Source organism: Lipophrys pholis (genome assembly GCF_963383615.2).
Source record: "Lipophrys pholis genome assembly, chromosome: 18".
In the NCBI taxonomy this organism is placed as follows: domain Eukaryota; kingdom Metazoa; phylum Chordata; class Actinopteri; order Blenniiformes; family Blenniidae; genus Lipophrys; species Lipophrys pholis.
Genome location: NC_137646.1, coordinates 18923685 through 18942189, shown reverse-complemented (window position 1 = coordinate 18942189; position 18505 = coordinate 18923685). Strand labels below are relative to the sequence as shown.

The window sequence follows — 18505 nt, the reverse complement described above, 5'->3', positions numbered from 1 at the left end:
TCAGCAAGGGAAGGGTTGATTAGGATTTAATAATCTCTCCATGCGAGTATCATAAGTTTGTGAATGTGACCAAATTAAATATGTGATTCCTCTTACATGTCAGATTGTGGAATACCGCAGGACCAGTGTCAGTGTCATAAACAATTTACACTCATAGATGAAGAATCTGTTGACTCTGATTTGTCCGCTGCTTAAAATCCACGATATGTAAAAAGTGTTTGCATCTGATCGTGTTGTAGGGTAAACACAACACAGACAGATTTGTGTGGGCCCACCGTACAATGTTTGCACATGCAGTGCGTCAACCTTCCTCACGGAGTCTATTTTCATACTGTGCATTTGAGTCATCCATTTCTGGAGCAGAGCGAATGAGGACTCCCGGAGGACATGGTGTGCGTACAGAGTGGAGCGGTGGTGCTCGGGGGGGGCCACACAATTAAGATGATGGGCGGACGGCACTCCCACCATCGCCTCCCAGACAGTTGGGCAACTACTGTGCTCAGGCTGTTTGAGTCTCTTAGCCTCTCCGAGGCTCCGACTATTCTTGCTTTAGTTTTTTTTGCCAAATAAAGTACTTGATATTTCTCACAACTGGATCAGCTGTACTGTGCTACAACAGTCAGTGAAACTTTTTATTCCAACAAACTCTGTAATTCTCTCTCTCTCCATTATTTTTTTAAACAGACGGAGAGCCCCTGGAATGGCAAATCAAGAGGGGGCTCCAGCCAACAGAACCGCCCGGTGAGGCGGCCTTGCACTGAGCTGCTGAAATATCTAACAGCCACCGATGACATCCTTCTCCACACCAAAGCCAGTGAAGCCAAGAGCGCCTGGGGGGGCACCAGCACCAGGGACAAGAGTGGCTTGGGTCTCGGTGCCTCTTCCTCCTCTTCTTCACCATCCTCGTCATCCACCTCCTCGTTCTCCTCCCTTTCCTCTACCTCCTCCTCCTCCTCTACCACCTCCAAGAAGAAGTCAGCCGTGCCATCTCACCAACAGCAACAACAACAGCAGCAACAACAACAACAACAACAACAACAACAACAACAACAGCAGCCACCGCCGCAGCATCACCAGCGAGGTGAGAGCCGGGCTGCAGGCGAGTGTATTATGGCTGGTGTTGGGGCTGGGAAGTGGCAGCGTTGCACTCTCGATGACGGGGTTGAGGACTCGGAGGGTGCTTCTATCCCTGTTGGCCACAGAAGCTCCACGTGCGGCCATGCCCGCCCCAAACTGGAGCACGGGCTGCCCAGTGAAGAAGGAAGGCCGCCAGGCGATGTGGGCCGCCTGGCCGCCGCTAGGTTTATTAGGTATATGCATTCTTATTCCCTCCCTCCCAGAGAGGTGAGTCACAGCTGTGAGCATTGCCGAGAGGCTGCGGGCGCCACTCAGGCTAGTGAGGGCTTTGGCAGGCAAGGCCGCAGTAACAGCAGTGGTGCCAGCCGTACACCACATAGACACATCACAGTGACTATAAAGAAAAGAGACGAGAAGCCGGGGCACCCTTTACTTAGCCAGCTGCTCACCTCCAAACAGAGGCCCGCTCAGTATCGAGCCCAACTGCTCCTACCCAAGATTACCCCTTTACGCAGCACTAAGAGCAAATTAGCAGGTAAGAGATCTGAAAAGCCAGTCCAGGCTGAGGTCGAAGAGGACGAGTTCAAAGTGACCACTGATCACAAAAACCAGGGAGTAAGTCAGGCTGAACCGCTTGACTCAGAGCCCCTGTTGTCACCTTTCACCTTAGACCTGGACAGCTGGGTTAACCACTCAGATCCAGGGCTAGACCTGGGCTTTGGACTAGAGCTGGGGTGGCCAAACCAGTGGTGCATTGGGGAGGATGTTGACCATGATGATGATGATGATGACGACGGTGTTGTTGACGATGATGATGACCATGTCATGAGCAGCCCCACAGCGGTGCTCTCACAGGGCCCACCGAGCCCGCTCCTCCCAGATACTAGCATTGCAGAGCCCAACCCTCCCTGCATCATACATGGGAAAGGGCACCCACACATGCAGGCACTCAGCGAGCACCCCGATGACCAGGGCCACCCGTTGTTAGGTAATCATGACTGCATCCCCCCCACTGGCCTTATCACTGCTCTCTTTTCTCCCTCTCCTGCTCTAACCACTTCCAAGTTTGATTTCACAACTAACCACTACTCTAATTTGAATCTAACCGTCATTTTGAGAGCTTAAACAGTGACAGCAAACAGCCTGCTCGCCATTGCTTTTTGCTAGACCCAGAGGCATTTTTTTCAATTTAAAAGAGACAAAATTTTCAATTTTTTAATAAACCAAAAAAAAAAGGAGGGGGTGGGAAAAGGGGCAAGCCTTGTCTTGCTACTGTACATCTTGTATTCACAAAGTCAACCCTTGAACCATCTTTGGCTGATTGAGCTGAATGTGCTGAATCTGTACATTTAGACCCAGAGCCCGGATGCTGCTCTTTAGCGTCGCGCTACTAAAGCCACATTCTCTTAGCTGGAGCACAAGTCGGCCAGAGCCTCGGGCAACTGCACAAGCTTCCTTGACTCTCCTTTCTTCCTTTCTGTTTTTTTTTTTTCCCCTCCTCTGCTGTTGGTGCATGCAATTATGACTTTATTGTCGAGGGAGGGGCTCAACCACTGTCATGTGTCTTGTTTGTGGCATCGTCTCTGTGTGTCCTTATTCCATTTCGATCTGTTTGTTGTTGTCTTGAGCTCGGTCTGTCTGTGTCTAGACACCTGTGAAACACGTACCATCACTTCATCCTGCCTCACAGAGTGAACAGTCTATCCTAAGAGAATAAATTGTTAAAATGGGGTCAATCCAAAACCATATGTTTTGTACAATAGTGTCAACAGACATACCTTCTAACCAGGAATGAGTGTTTTTGTAGTAATAATTGCATTTGTTGAGCCAATTTGAGATTAATTGTTGCAGAATGTGGACCTGCTCTCTTCTGCTATGAGTGTCATACCTAGATCAATAATTACCCGTGCTCCTTTGTGTTCTGCAGCCAAACCAACCACCTTGCCACTTCCTTTGACCCCAGAGTCTCCAAAGTAAGTGTGTGGAGTTTTTTCACATTATTCTAGGCAAAAAGCAAAAGCAAACTAAAGACAGAGACAAAGACAGAGCAAACTATATAGACTTTAATCCAAGTTGAGGCATTCTTGTGACTCATTTCCATTTCTTAATTCACAAAAGCATTTCAAAACGCTCGGTTCACGCGGAAGGTAAAATTCTGTACCTTTATTTTTTGTCTTCCAGTGACCACAAGGGATCACCGTTTGAGAACAAAACCATTGAACGCACATTAAGCGTGGAGATTGCTGGAACCCCAGGTAAGCTTGCTGTTCCAATTATAATTAAAAATGACTGGCCGTACTAATTCTCACTGGCCTTTTGCCATCAGTAATGGGTTAACATCGTAATCATTCCATCACAGTACAAGGTTCAAGGTGAAGCCATAGGAAATCACTTTTATGTTTCCATGTATTGATTAGGCTTTCCAATCTCTTCAGAGTTTATTAGCAAGCCCCCTTTCTTTGTTACTGAAGGGTTAATATGCCTTTTCCCCCGATCAGATCTCTGACAGACAGCTTACTTAGTGGACACATCCCAGGAATAAAATGAAATGGCAGTGTTAGTGTTTTAATGGCTTTTGCTGTTTGATGCAGATTTTCTTTGATCAGAGTATTAATTTCTTGTCCTGATACATACATGCATTCAGATCAGACATGTGAGAGGATGCTGTGGTGAAAATGCTTCCGGTGTCTGTTTTTTTGTGAATCATTAAATGCTTCATACTGACGTGTTATTACGTGGTCATCAACTACACCAGCAAAAAGCCATATGTGGATGACATTCACAAGACAACATTGAAAAGAATGTGACCAAATGCTACAACATTAACGTGGGGGTTATCAGAGATTGGAATTACAATGTTTGTAAAGGCACCACATTCAGTTAAGACTAATCGTCTCAGGTAAAAAACAAAATAGCTGCCCTTTAGCCTCCCGTGCTTTGTGATGTGGCACAGGCCCTTTTGGGTACTCATTTACCAGCTGGGGAAATGATCCTCAAACACGCCACGTCTGCTGCTCCCACCGTTTTTTTACTTAATTCAAAACCCCAAGAGGCCTTGCTTGTGTCCACTTTTGTGACAGTTGTTGAAGTGTTGTTTAACCCTTTATTTGTAGATAAGCCTTCAGGGTCAGGGGATGCTTGTTAAGATCAAATGAAGGGAAAGAACAGGACTCCCTCAGCTCTGGGGCAATCAAGCACAGTTAATATTTGGTCCTATTTTACTGCACGTGGGTGAGTCTGTTGACCTGTGGCCAAATCTGTGAGTCCGTTCTGATCCACCGCGTCCGTTTTACAAGCCTGGTCAAACACAGCCCTTCACCTGACTTTTACATCCTGCGCAATTCAGCTGCATTAAGGATTGAATATTAGCAAGCTCAAGGGTTACTGAGGCCCGCCTTCTGTGATTAGAGATTAGCTTTAGTGTCTTGTGATCTATTAAACGGACCTATTCAGATCTTAGTAAAAGCAGTGGCGTAAGATTGCAGGTTTGAGTCATGTGTCCTTTGCAGGTATAGAGTAACATTCCACTACAGCAGAGATAATAGCAGCTTACTGATAATCAGGTGGAAACCAGCCAGGTGGGTGGCACCACCTTCCACTTTGAACGCAGAACAACCATGCACTGAGGTCGTTTTCGTTGAATTGATTCCAGTAATCATTCCAGTAATCGTAATCGTAGTCGTAGTGATAGTTGTAACGCTGTTTGAAAGAAAGATACACTTGATTGTTAGTATCATTTTGTAATCAGTCGTATGACGGTGGAGAGTAAATAACTGAAACGTTTGGCTGTCGGCTTATTTGACCCTTCGCAGAGAGGTACAGTGAAGGCTACAAAAGGCAGGAAGGTCCCCTGGGATCTGACTGTTCGAGCCTAATCTCTGTCAAGCTAATAGATTTACCCTGTGCTGCTGTGTTGTCTTTAATTACTGTATCTCATGACACAGGGGTGGTCTGTGTGTTGCTATTTGCATAGCTTACTGCCGGATCAACTCTTTAAGCTTGGAGTTGTTATTCGCTCCGAGGCCTCCTCGCAATTTACCTTTTTTTTTTTTTTTTTAGTCCTTTTTTACTGTCTCGCTCACTCTCACCATTTTCTCTCCAGAGTCTGCATGATTGGTGATGGTGTCTGCAGATCATCAATCACTAGCAAGTTTGACTGAGAGGCACAAATATATCTAATTCTGATTTATTTCACCTCCATTGCTAATGGCTTCTAGTTTATGACCCTGTGCGCACATTGTTTTGGACAGATGGTGCTTCATTGGTGAAACAGAAGTTCTTCAGGCATTGTGTAGCATCTACTCTGTCTCTCTCCCATCCTTCTTTTCTCCCTTTCAAAAGTGTTTTAATTGGCTTATTGCACACATGTCTGGAGTACTATCAGAACCAAGAGACAGAAGAGAGGGAAAGGGGGTATGGAGGGTTGTGGGCGAATGCACTCCTACTTACAGGCGCATCCAGATAATAAATAGGATGATAAGCTGGAAATGGATGGGTTATCCTAAATATAGCTTGCGATTTTCCAAACTTGCACATTTATGTATCAGACTCCTGCAGTCTCGTTCCCAGGCTGTTGTTCTGGTACATATTCTAACTGGATTTGATACTAATAGCTGTCATTTGGTGCAATTCACCAGAAAGGGAAGAATGATGTGCATTATAAGAATGGCAAAGAGAAGGGGAGAGCGTAGGTGTTTCAAAGTGCCAGAGCTTGACTCCAGTGAGAGACTGTTAGCGCCCGGGTGTGTGGGCACGTTTGTTCTGTGCGAGACAGAAACGGGAAAAGATGCAGATCAACAGATAGGAAGAGATGAGAGATTGATCAGGGAAAGACGACAGACGGGAAAATAGGAAGGAGTAGAGAATACCAGACTAAACAAAAGAACAAAGGCTAAAAGAAGATGAGGAAAGGGAGAATGAGAGTAATGGTGGCTGCTGTTTGTGTGAGTGCATTAACAATGCTATAAAGTGGGCTCATCTCAGGACTTCCCATATAACTGCCATCTGTCTGGTTGTAAATCTGTAGGAGGCGAGGGAAAGAGATGGGAGGTGGGTGGGGGGATGCGAGCAGTAGGGACATGCCATCTGAGGAGATTGTCAACGCATCCACTAGTACCTCCAATGCTTCCTTGCCATGGCAGACATTGCTAACATGTATCTCAAGAGTTGAGATGTTATGTGCAGAAGATGCTGAGCAATAATTCTTTAAGAGCGCCTCACAAAAAGCCATTAGCTTTAACTTCATTGAATTGTCTGCTGTACTGTTTGTGTGAGACATGATACATTTACTTTATTTTTTTTTCTATCGGATGCATTACACTCACCCACTGCAGAGTTATGTGGTATGTTTTCATGAAAAGGGATCTTTTCAAGGTCAGATAGGAAAAGAATGGCAAGTCATCCGTATTACAACACTGCCATATTAAGTTACATCAAGCATTACATTAATCTGTCAAGATTGCAATAAAACAGGAATCAGGATTAGGCCAAGTGAAAGTGAATATTTTAATCAAGCATGTATCTGTGTCCACCGTCCATAAACTGACTGGGGAGTTTATAGATGAGTGTGAGGAGAGAGGAGAGGGAGGTTTGCATTATGCTTCTGCTTTCCACTTTATCACCTCCACCCAACCTCTGTCTCTTCCTCCCCATGCAGGTCTGACACCACCTACCACGCCCCCACACAAAGCCAGTCAAGAGAATCCTTTCAAAGCATCTCTCAAAACCAAGTTGTCTTCATGTTCCTCCTCGGCCTTGACATGCAAAAGAGCCAGGCTGAGTGAGTTGGGCCCCAGCGCTCTGGCCCCGGCCCCAGGTGCCTCAGGCGGGGGCCCCACCAGGAAGGGTCCCGAACAGACTGAGCTTTATGCCCAGCTGAGCAAAGCGTCCACCGCCCTCCCTTACTCCGTCACTCAACACGCAGTGGGGGGCGGCCTTGAGGAGCATCGCAGTGTTGGCAGCAACAAGCGAGCCACATCTCGTGGCTACAGTGACCATGACTATTGCCAGGCATCAGCCAGCACTAAGAAGGATGGGGGCACAGCCACTGTTACCATGACTACAGCTGTGGAAATGACATTCACCTCAGGTGCCACTGCTGCTCCCATGCCTACTGCAGGCAAAGTGGAGAAAAGGCATGTCGAATGTAAGGACTCAGCCATGCCGCCATCCTCTTCATCATCTTCTTGTTCTCCATCATCAACCTCACCTGGTCCTTTGGCTAAACAGGAGAATTTTGCCCCTGTGGATGAAGAAGCTAGCCGGGTAAAGGGGCCAGGAGAGCACACCCTCACACACACTACTCACATCCCTTCACAAGAATCCATCACTGACAGGGACCAACAACATCCATCTGCCACCAGCCGGAAGCTCCTGTGTGACCAGGAAATCCGAGAAGAACTCAATAAGCACTTTGGCCACCCGATAAAAACCCTCTATACCAAGGGTGGCCAAGAGCGAGAACCATGCAGCAAACCTAACAAAGCTACCGCCCCTCAGTCCCTCGAGGGCAGAGAGGATGACTCCCAGAGGCTGCCCGGCTCCAGCTACCTGCACCCCGGGTTTCTGCCCTTCCACGATGAGCTTGAGCTGGATGAAGGCCGTGAAAGTCGTTTCCTCTACCCGTGGGAGGGAACCCCCCTGGACCTACTTTTTGACTGCGCCCCCTGCTCTCCCTCCTGTTCCCCTCCATCCAGCTGCTCCCCTTCACGAGGCTCTGTCTCCCCACCCTCCTCTCTCCTCCTGTCACCCAGCAGACCATTCTGCTGGACCAGCAGCGGGTCCCGCTCCCGTTCTCGTTCCCACTCTGGTTCCCGCAGCTCCTCTTCACGATATCGTAGGCGTTCTCTCTCCAGCTCACCTGACAGACGCCCCTCCTCCTGGTGAGTTAACTCGTGCTCTCTCTATCTTACACACACATAGAGCAGACACTTGGTTTTACTGAAGCTGGGCGGCACTCCATGCTTGCAGTTTAAACAGGGATTGAAGCTGGCGGGGGGTCTGACATAAAAGTGCAAAACCAGCCTGATCAGTTGACGGAGCTGGTGTTAAACAGGATAGCCCACGTGGACACTTAAGCAAAATTTATGATCTGTCCAAACTGCATGTCAGATGGTCCCATAGCATCGGAAACCCCTTTCCCCCACAGTTTTACAACATCATATTGCGGCGTCTGAGGCTTTTGATCTGACGTTCACACCCACTCCACACTGTCTGGTCTGAAAAAATATGCCACTGTCCTCATCTATAAACAATATCAGCACTCTTCTTGTGATGGCAATCTTTTAACTCGCCTTCTAGTGCAGTCATTGAGAAAGATTACAGAATACAAGTCATTTGCAATGTGGTCACACAAGCACATCTGCGGCGCCGCTTCTCAGAGGCCACCACCTGGCCTTTAACATGAGCCCTCAGCCTCCTGATAATCTGTGCTGAAAGGGATTCAGAGCACATCACTTGTCAGACTAACCAAATTATTCTTTTAAACCAGGTGACACTTTGATTTGAACTGACGATGGGGACAAAAATTGGGTGAGCGGTGCAGTCGACCCCAAACCAACACACACTGGACCAAAAAAAAGAAAACATAAAAGGTGCCAGAGGCAGTAGACTTTTGAACAGTGCACGTTTTCATCTCTACACAGAGAGCTTTATTTGAGTGTCTTTCTAACACTACCCCCCCCCTTCGCTCACTCCCTTTGCACACTCCCGTTTTGTGTTTGATGCTGGGGCTATTGTTTTAAGCGGCAGCTGTTGTTTTTACTGAGTGGCAAACCCTCCTCTTTTACATCCCCAGAGATGAAAGCCAAATCCAGTCTGTGGGAATGTAGTCTCAAAACCCCTCTCAAAAAAGACTCCTATCATCATAGCTCTCTGTGAGAACTACATTTCCCATGCTTCCCTTTGATCAGAGACGAGAGGGTTTCTGTTGTGGGTTTTTTTTTTTCCTGTTTTGGTTGAACAGAGACTAAGTGTAGTTACTGAAGAAGGATGTGAATAAATGGTGTTTGGCAGCTGTAATCCAGGAGTGCCTCACAGCGTAGGACCCCACTGCAGCTCCTCAGTTTGTTTGCATGATTACTGAAAGGTCAGTTTACTCCGCAGAGCCAACACAGTCACTTTATTCTGTGCAGGCTCTTGTTCTTCACTCCTCACCAACTTGTGCTCACAAATTATACAGTAACAGCTTCTTGCAAGCGTTCAATCAAAACCTGACACTGACAAGCTTTCTGAAAATGCTGGATAGGGACTGAATTTTGAGAGTGACAGAACAAGAAGCTCATTATATTTTCATGAAAGAAAAGACAAACAAAATCTCAGCAAAATAATTCTCAAAATCCCTCGTCACCGTTTCAAGTTTCACAGCGTAAGATCCTCGATCTCTCCAAACTAGCGTCCCTTTGCTTCACTGAGCTTCCCAAAACTTCTCTCCTTCCATTATTCAGGTCTTCCTTCTTCAGCAGTTCTTCAATAATTAAGCATCAGAAGCTGGAGGAGTGTGGGGGTACATGCTCTACAGTCAGGCCACTAGGGCCTAAACTATTGACCACTTCTTCATACAAAATAGATAGCAGGTGCATGTATATGCTACCTCAGGTGTGTGAAAAAAAAAAAAGAAGTTCTGCAGCAAATCACGCACATTTTCTGTGGCAGTGGGTTGGATTATGTTGTGGCAGATACAAATGCATGAGGCTTTTATGCGTAATTCACTCAGAATCTGACATTTAAATAGGTCAGATCTATAGCTTGTAAAATTGCATTCAGAAATTACCGTGAAAAAGAAGTTGTTTGAGTTGCCCCATGAGGAGATATTTCTACTTAATTTGAGAATTGACATTAATATAGTGTTCATACACGGGGCAAAATATTGAAGACACACCTGTAAGTCATTTGAAGATCACAGCAGATACTGCCTTAAAAATTAAAATGTAGTTAAACTAAAGCCTCTCTGGTGATACAGAGAAAAACTAAACATCAATTATCATCATAAAATCTGAATCACTTGGTAAGCTTAAAAATAAGTTAAGAGTATAATGGTGTAGCTTCCTCTTGGTTTGTTCCACTCAGGAACGCAGGGTGGCTGGAGCCGGTCCCAGTTTACAACATGTGAAATGCAGGTACACCATGGACGGGTCACCAGTCCATCACTGGGCAAACATTAAGAGACAGACAACCACACGCCACGCGTTTACATAAACATCCATTCATACACAGAGAGAACATCCAAACTCCACACAGAAAGGCCACTGAGGCCAGAATCGAACGGGAATATTTTTCCGCAGCTTCCAAATTTAAGTCTCAAAGATGATCGAAAGCAAAAATTAACCTTTATCTTTGCAAAGGAAGAAATAATTAACTGAATAAAATAAATGGCTGGATTAATAATCCAGGTGTGGGACCAGATCATTATGGCTTCTTCAGATGTATGTAATGATGTGGTCAGTGTGTGTATACATGGTAGGATCGACACGTCGTGCATTACAAGCGTATGTAAAAGAAACAATTGGATTCATAAAGATGACTATCAACTAGCCAGTAAAAGCAAAGAACTATATTCATCTATGTTGCCAGACTAAAATTCGGTATTTTTTTTCCCCTGAAGGTCTCGTCAGAACATGGATCCGAATGCTTTTCGTACCAGAACTCACAAGAGCCCCCACCCTCTGCCTCGATCTCCTCTCAGCCGCAGGCCAAGGTGATTGTTTTCAATTAATTATTTACCCAGTTTGCAGTTTGTTACGCGTTATTAGCCTTGGTTCAGTCGCATTCTGCTGGTTAGGACAAATGTTTGTTCTTAGGAACTGTCTGATAAAGTTCTGAGGACTTCATATATGGAGGGATCATTGAAAAAAGAAACTTAAGTCACTACAGACACTCAGGGAATAGGAAGTCGTTCTTGTCACCAGTCAGACATTGTTTGAGTTCTTTGTGATTCCCCTTTTTCACAGCAAGACTGCTGCCATGTCCCATTTACTTGGGGTCCCTGTGACAAACATTCAGGGCAAATATGTTTAATTGATCATGTTTCATCGGACTAGTGTCAAAACAATCCCAAATTGCACTAATGCACATTTAAACTGCACTCGTGAGTTCCAGCTGTATGAAGATGCTTATTCAACTCAGTGCCTCTGTAGTTTTCCATGAGCCAGTGCAGAGGGGAACATTTCATATGCAGAGAAGTACTGGCACGGCAGAGAGAGAGTGAGAGAGAGTGACACCAGCTCAGTGCTCCGAGCTGATTTGGCACCCACGTGCCTAATGACACCCGACAAGCCCGAGAGTCGCTCATCAGTCGAAAACTTAACGGACACGTCTTGTGCCGGTCGAGGGTTGGGGAGAAAGTTGCACTTTCCTTCTTGATGAAGCCCTAACTAAGCAGAAAGTAATGACATGTGAAGTTGTGCTGACAGTTGCAGCTGCCCGGCTCCCCAACCGCGCTGCTCGCCGGCGCTCCCGCGGGCCTTCCCCGCCAGCACCGTCATCATTGCATTGGTGGAAATACATCTTATTAACATGTCCATCGTTTCTTTTCTTTTCTCTCCACCTCAGCCGTCAGGGGTGAGAAAAACAGGCGTCTTCTTCTTGATGAAAACTGGCAATTGCTCTTCATCAAGCGTCAACTAGGAATTGTGGGTTCAGGGGAGGCAGAGGATGGTAATATTGTGTGTCTTTTTTTTCTCCCAGGTATGACAGCTATGAGGAATACCAGCACGAGAGGCTGAAGAGGGAGGAGTACCGCCGGGACTACGAGAAGCGGGAGTTCGAAAGGGCCGAGCAGAGAGAGAGGCAAAAGCAAAAAGCGATAGTGAGTCAACTGACACATGATATTCCCTTCACTGTTGTGCATTTTTATAAAAATATATATATTTGACTTTGCGTCTTTCTGTACCGACACTGATAAAACACAACATGTAATCACTGCTGTGGCACCACACACAGAGTCCTTCCCACAGACACACACAGATTACTGAGGATGAGACTGCCTCTAGCAGCCCAGTGCCATGTGCCACAGTGTTTCTCTGCCGAAAGAATACATACAAAGTGAGTTCCTGAATGATTCAGGCGACAGGCCCTTCCTCTTTATCTCTGGTTTGTGTATTTTTAACATCTCAGCCGTCTGGAAACACTGTCGACTCTTATTAATCACACCACAGGGGTAAAATGTTAAAATAGTGAAAAACAGAAACTAGGGGAGCGAGAAGAGGAAAAGGATTCGACAAAAAAAAAAAAAGGGAAATGGCCACTGATGCCGTTAAGATCTCCCCCTCCTTCTGCTATCTGTTTCAGAATTCAGTCAGATGCAGTGAATATCGCATTGCTTTCTTATCTCCTCTCTCTCCTTGTCTCAGTGTGAAATTACTCAGGTTTCCAGCAGGGCAACGCTGCTACCACCCGTTGATAAAGCACACATTAAATGATGCAGTAATGCAGACGTGGCTCTGCGTGCATATATTTTCAGAGATGGAGAGACAAACAATTACGAGCGGCGAAGCTCAAGCTGTCAAACAGGGTTTGGAAGGCCGGGCGTGCGAGACAGTTTCCGCATGCGTCTGTCCGTCTGTCGCTCTCTCTGTCTCTCTGCTTCGCATCCACACTCGCACAGGCGAGCCCTCGGGGTGCCATCAAGAAAAGACCACCTATTTATCAGTTGTCAGCAACTAAAACTTGTATTCAGCAAAACCTTTTTTTTTTTTTTTTTGGTCTTTGTCTCAAACGTAAGCATTAAAGAGAGTTGGGGGGAGAAAAAAAAAAACTAAAACAGTCATCTGTAGTTAATCTGTATTTTTTTCCAGTTATGATTCAAACGAGCAAAGGTCAACTTTGTGTTGAGCACCAGGCGGCTGATTTACATGTGTGTTACTGCTGCCCTCCAGACAGCATGCAGGACTTCTCAGGGCCTCAGTGGACTTGCCCTTCCAGTGGCAAAATGAATAAATAAATAATAGTAGTGATATGCTATAGCCCCCGGCTTTAATTGTATTATTTGATTAGCAGATGCAATTAAACTATTCTAAAGCCATAATTGCAGCCCAGTGCAGTGCGTACCTAAATTATTCCACTTTGACCCCCTTGTCCTCTGAGGTTCAAGGAAATCTGTTTTTTCTTTTTTTTTTGCCCTGTGGCTGACTGCTGCTGCTTCTGACACTCGCTCTGCCTTGGATATGAATCTCCTTATATTATTAACTCACCTCTCATGTAGCAGCCCATGCCAAGTTGGATGTGCATTGTGAGCTCGACTCCTGAGCCATGGCGAGGAAGCAGGCTTTTGTGACATATAGCTGAGTCACCCCCACTGCTTTATTTTTAGACTTCAGAAAAAGACGACACAAGCCCCAAACTTAAGACATGGCATCATTTGATAAAAATCACCCTGCCTCTGGTTGATGAGTTGCAGAGAGAAAGAGGAATTGTGGTGGCGAGGTAGATTGAAGGTGCTTCCAAACGGCAATTCGATCAGATAAGGGGAAGCGAGCCGAACCAATCACAGAGGAACACAACAGGCAGACGGCGGAGAGGGACAAAAGCGGGGGCCCAAAGTCAGCGGCAGTATCCACAGGAGTGATCAAGACCAATTCATTAGAGTTCTGTGAAAGAGAGGGGAAAGGAGAAAAAAAAAACACACTCCCCCTTTTAATCTCTTTTCCTCCGCTCTGTCTTTCCTCTTAACGAGCAGGAGGAGAGACGGGTGGTATACGTGGGGCGACTGAGGTCCGACTGCACCCGGACAGAGTTGAAGCGCCGCTTTGAAGTCTTTGGCGAAATTGAAGAATGTGCAGTGAACTTGAGGGATGACGGGTAAGACCCAAGGACTCTCTGTGCACCTATACCATGGTCTGGTATTAGTACATGGGGGGGGGGGGGCTTTTCCTGATTTCAGTTTGTGGACATGAATCCCCTGCTGTAGCTGCAAAACTTTAAGCAAAGGAAAGAGGGGGAAAAAAAAAAAAGTCAAAGCTCCGGCAGTCCCCTGATTCTTCTACTTCTAGCCCCCAAAGATGCACTTCTATCGATTCTCTTTTGCATATAAATAGCATGATCGTCATCTCAGACAGGCCCCCCCTGTTCAGTAATTGTTGCCCCACAGCAACACTCTTGACGTATCATTTTCTATTCTTGACCAGGGACAATTTTGGCTTCATCACGTACCGCTACACTTGTGACGCCTTTGCCGCCCTTGAAAACGGACACACCTTACGCAGGTCAAACGAGCCCCAGTTCGAGCTGTGCTTCGGCGGACAAAAGCAGTTCTGCAAATCACATTACACAGACTTGGGTAAGTGCAGTTTTGTTGTTCACTCCATCAGCCCCCTGCAGTCATGCAGTATATTTGAGTGGCTGGGAGACTGTCAGTGAAAAGAAATAAAGGGGAAGAGAAGGGGGGGGGACAACAACAATGGGAGGGGGGGGAAAAAAGCCTTGAGTGATGCTACCAGATCAAAAACATCCCCATCTCTGTCCTGATAACAATTCCTGCAGCCTTGAATGTGTCCGTTGGGCTCAAAAGGGTGAACAAGGGTTCAGAGGTCAGTTTGTGAACATGCCAAGAATAGAGCTTGAATTCCCTCACCGCGAGTCGCTGCCGTATCTTAAGAAGAAAAAAAAAGAAAAAGAAACGCAGCAGACTCCATTACTCATAAAGACTCGGGATGTATCTTCCTACTTTGTTGAAATGAAAAGCAAGGCATTAGAAGGAATGATGGCCCTTAAAAGCATGTGCGCAGCTGTGCGCTTGGCGTGTCTTCCATGTGCCGATGCGTGCGTGTGCGGGGGTGTGTGGGAATCCCTTTTAAAAGCAGGAGTAGAGATGACATTACCAAGAGAGAGGAGGAAAAAGAAAGAAAAAAAACAAGAAAAGAGATGAGTTAAAAAAGAGGAAGGTGGGAGCAAGGTTAAGTCCCAGCAACCCTCCCTCCTCCCGCCAGAGTTGGCCCATCTGTTGCCAGCTGTTGTGGCGCTGAAACAAGGCGCAGCCTTGATGTGGCAGGTTAGGAGCAAGTCATTTACATAAAGGGGAACGGCCAATCTGCGAGCTGGATTCTTCTGCCGCCGCGTACGTCCTGCGTCTGGACTGCGTGTGCAGGGAGTCGGAGGAGATGCGGTGTAGCAAAATGTATCTGACAAAAGGGACTCTTCGGAGTGAGCGCGCAGTTCCTGTATCGGTCCGATACAAAAACCCTTAAAGAAGAAATCTCACACAGGAATGGATACAGTCGAAGGTTGAATGACGCGTATGATAAATAATTCACGTTATCAGTGAAATCAAGGCCTCGACTTTCGCCGTGATGCCCTACGTTTGACATATGCAGGAAAGAAAAGGCACTTTCTTCTGCGTTGTTGGCTGCACAATCATAAAGACGACAACAATTCAAGTCACCCATGGTGAAATATAAGTGAGATCTGCCCCATTATGTTAAATACTGCACATCCACAAAGGAGCATCTCTTCTCTTTGAAGATGACATGTAAGATAGGTATTGATTGAGGTCGGGAATGTAAAATACTCCCGCTGCACGAGGGTCAAGGGGTCACTTTAGAGAAAAAGAGCACTTTTCCTAGTAAATGAAGCAGTTACTTTACAATTTCAAAGCACATGCTTGAAGCCATCGGCCTTTCAGAAGAGTCCATGTCACACAGAGAAACAGTTGCTAATCCTGAAGCCTTGAGGACAGACATTATACTGAGATTGACTAATCAGTCTACTGAAATGGAAAGGCCTTCATTCAACCACCTCTTTGTCAAGAAACGGGCTATTTTGATTGTCCCTATATTGATAGCTGCGGATAAAGAGATGGAGAGGACGGAGGATTCTTTTAATAGTGTGGTATCCGAACCCCCATACTCTCTTCAACTCCTTTTTTTTTTTTTTTTTTTTTCCAGAGACACTTTCCATTAGTTTTAAGTAGAACACCTGGGTATTTTTCATCCCTCAAGGTGTGCAGCGTGACACAATCCAGCCCTCGGCCACTGCATTAGATCACAACCGCCGTCTCTTAGCTGGCGCGGTCATTCCCATTTCTCAAAGCTCTTGGAGTGTGCTTGCTGGGCCCTTTGGGGGCCCCATTTGTGAAGCTGTCTGTCGGCACAGATAAGATGGTCTTTATGTATTATCAGGTTGATCGAGAAAAACAGGACGTTCGAGAGATGGACAGGCTTGTTGCCTCTGTGAGGGGGGGGGGGGAGACATTGCTCGTCCCTTTCAGGCTTAAATTCTTTGGTACTGGATCGTGTGGTTATAGATTGAGACATTGTTGGGTTTTTTTTGTTAACTGTTTACTGCAGGCGGCCGTGAAGCAGTGTAGCATGTAACACACCTGGTAAATCTTTACCTTGCGTCTGAGTGAAGGTATACATCAGGTTTTGTATTAACTTGTACATTATGTCCAGTTATTCTTGATGTCTTGTGTAAATGTTGCATTTTCAACAAGATGCAGAGAAATGCAGAGAAGTCGGATTAACGCCGGAGCTACATATGGCCGTGCAGTATTGATGCGAAGGCACTAACTCGCGATTCTGCTTGTCCCCGTTTCAGACTCTCATTCGGACGACTTTGACCCGGCCTCCACAAAAAGCAAGTATGACTCCTTGGATTTTGACAGCTTGCTGAGGGAGGCCCAGCGCAGCCTGAGAAGGTAACCAGTTCAGTGGCGCCCGCAGTCCGCCGCAAAGTGGGACTTCTGATACCTCACTGTTGTTTCTCGCTCCTTTGACGACGAGACTACCACAAGTTTTACACTCTGTCATAGAGTATATAAGATTAAGTCTATAGACCTATATCAATATAAATGAATATATCAAAAATGAAGTTTACATGAACATAGCTGCTGAAGAGCTGGGAAGAGACATTGCATTCTGGGAAAGCCAGTGAACCCTCAGAATCTGGTGCACAAGTTTGGTGCACCTCTACTACTGCTGTACAACCATCAGTGAAGGAAGAAGAAGAAAAAAAAAAAAACTTTCATCTTTTTTTGGGAGGGGCAGGGATGGGGTGGGGTGGGGGGGTCTCCAAGCACTACAATGCCCACAAGTCTTTGGGGCTGAAAACATGCAGCTTGTTCAAGCAAGATTTTTTTTTTCTTCTTTTGCTGTTGATTTTCTCTCTTCTTTCTTTGAAATCTGGTGTTTGGATCTGGTGTTACATTACAAACAATAGTATAGGGAATTGTATCTTGAAGATAAAATTCTCTAGGTAACATCATCGTCTACATTTTAAGGAGAAATGTAGCCGTGTATTTACAAATACTATAAAAAGGAATATTTTTATTTTATGTACATATCGAAGTTCTTTATTTGTTACAGCTATGCACTGTAAAACGCAGCCTTTTTTAAAATGCGGAGAAAATTTCTTAATTCAGAATGTCGATCTGTAGTAATTACAATACTGTAAAGCATATTGTACACCTACATGATGTTTAGAAGACATGATATGATTGTAAAAAAGGAAAAAAAGATGTGTCTGATTGCTCATTTTGAGGGAGCATGTGAACAAATGTCTTTTTTTAAGTTATTTTAAGGGGGGGGAGGGCAGTAAACCATGTATAGTTTTCTCGGTTTAAAAAGTTTCTCAATCAGTGTTTTTGCTTATACAACCAGTGTAAAATGCATTTTTAACGTGTTTTTCATGATTGTGAAAAAGTTACCCCATTTTTTTTTTATTGATTTTTTTTCTGAAGCAATCATTGTGTGTGTGTATGTATATATATATATATATATATATATATATATATATATATATATATATATATATATTCTCTCAAATTTTTTTGCTTTTTCATTACCTTCTGTGAGAGCGCAAACTGCATTTGAATCTTTTCAATCACGACAAACACATATTTATCTATTTATTTTGATATCTCAATCAACAAAATATTTATGTGCTCCATTTCACGTGGCGTACCTCATGAAATTTCTTTGCTATTTATGTTATGTCCTTCGATTTGATGCTATTTAACTTGCAATCACTAGACAGGGTGTACAATATATGGTTTGGTGGGGATAATATTACCTTCTATGCCTTTCCGAAACAATCAAAACATCCAGCTAATCAGTCCAGCAGCCCCTCATCTTTTTTTTTTTTTTCCTAATTTGTCTCCACTATCTGTCCCGTCTGCAGCGAGTAACATTTGCTCTTCCCCATGCAAAAGCAGAACATGAAGCAATAAAATGATTTTTGCAGGAATTTTGTTGTAACCACTGTAAACACGACATGTTGTCTCACCGCTCCACTCACGCTTGATTATGTGAATGCCAAACAAAAGTTTACAATTTCCTTTTCCTGAATTTTTTAAAGATCTTGTATTTGATGTACAAAATATATATACTACTAATATTATTCACAATAATTACAAGATGATTATTAATAATGATGATGATAATATAAATGAAAGGAGAAAAAAAAACTATATAAAAAGCAATAAATTATTTTTCAGAGT

General features: G+C 44.9%; 1 protein-coding gene across 1 annotated transcript in view; it reads left to right on the top strand.

The window, feature by feature from the left end:
• Positions 1-17006, top strand: part of ppargc1a (peroxisome proliferator-activated receptor gamma, coactivator 1 alpha) — a 35782-nt gene extending 18776 nt beyond the window's left edge. Inside the window, exons 5-13 of the mRNA XM_080486005.1 lie at positions 685-1081; positions 3005-3050; positions 3259-3332; positions 6734-7958; positions 10679-10771; positions 11761-11881; positions 13751-13872; positions 14199-14350; positions 16606-17006. Of these exons, the coding sequence (XP_080342131.1) occupies positions 685-1081; positions 3005-3050; positions 3259-3332; positions 6734-7958; positions 10679-10771; positions 11761-11881; positions 13751-13872; positions 14199-14350; positions 16606-16709 (2334 nt within the window). The 3' untranslated portion in view covers positions 16710-17006. The remainder of the gene's footprint in view (positions 1-684; positions 1082-3004; positions 3051-3258; positions 3333-6733; positions 7959-10678; positions 10772-11760; positions 11882-13750; positions 13873-14198; positions 14351-16605) is intronic.
• Positions 17007-18505: the final 1499 nt, after the last annotated feature.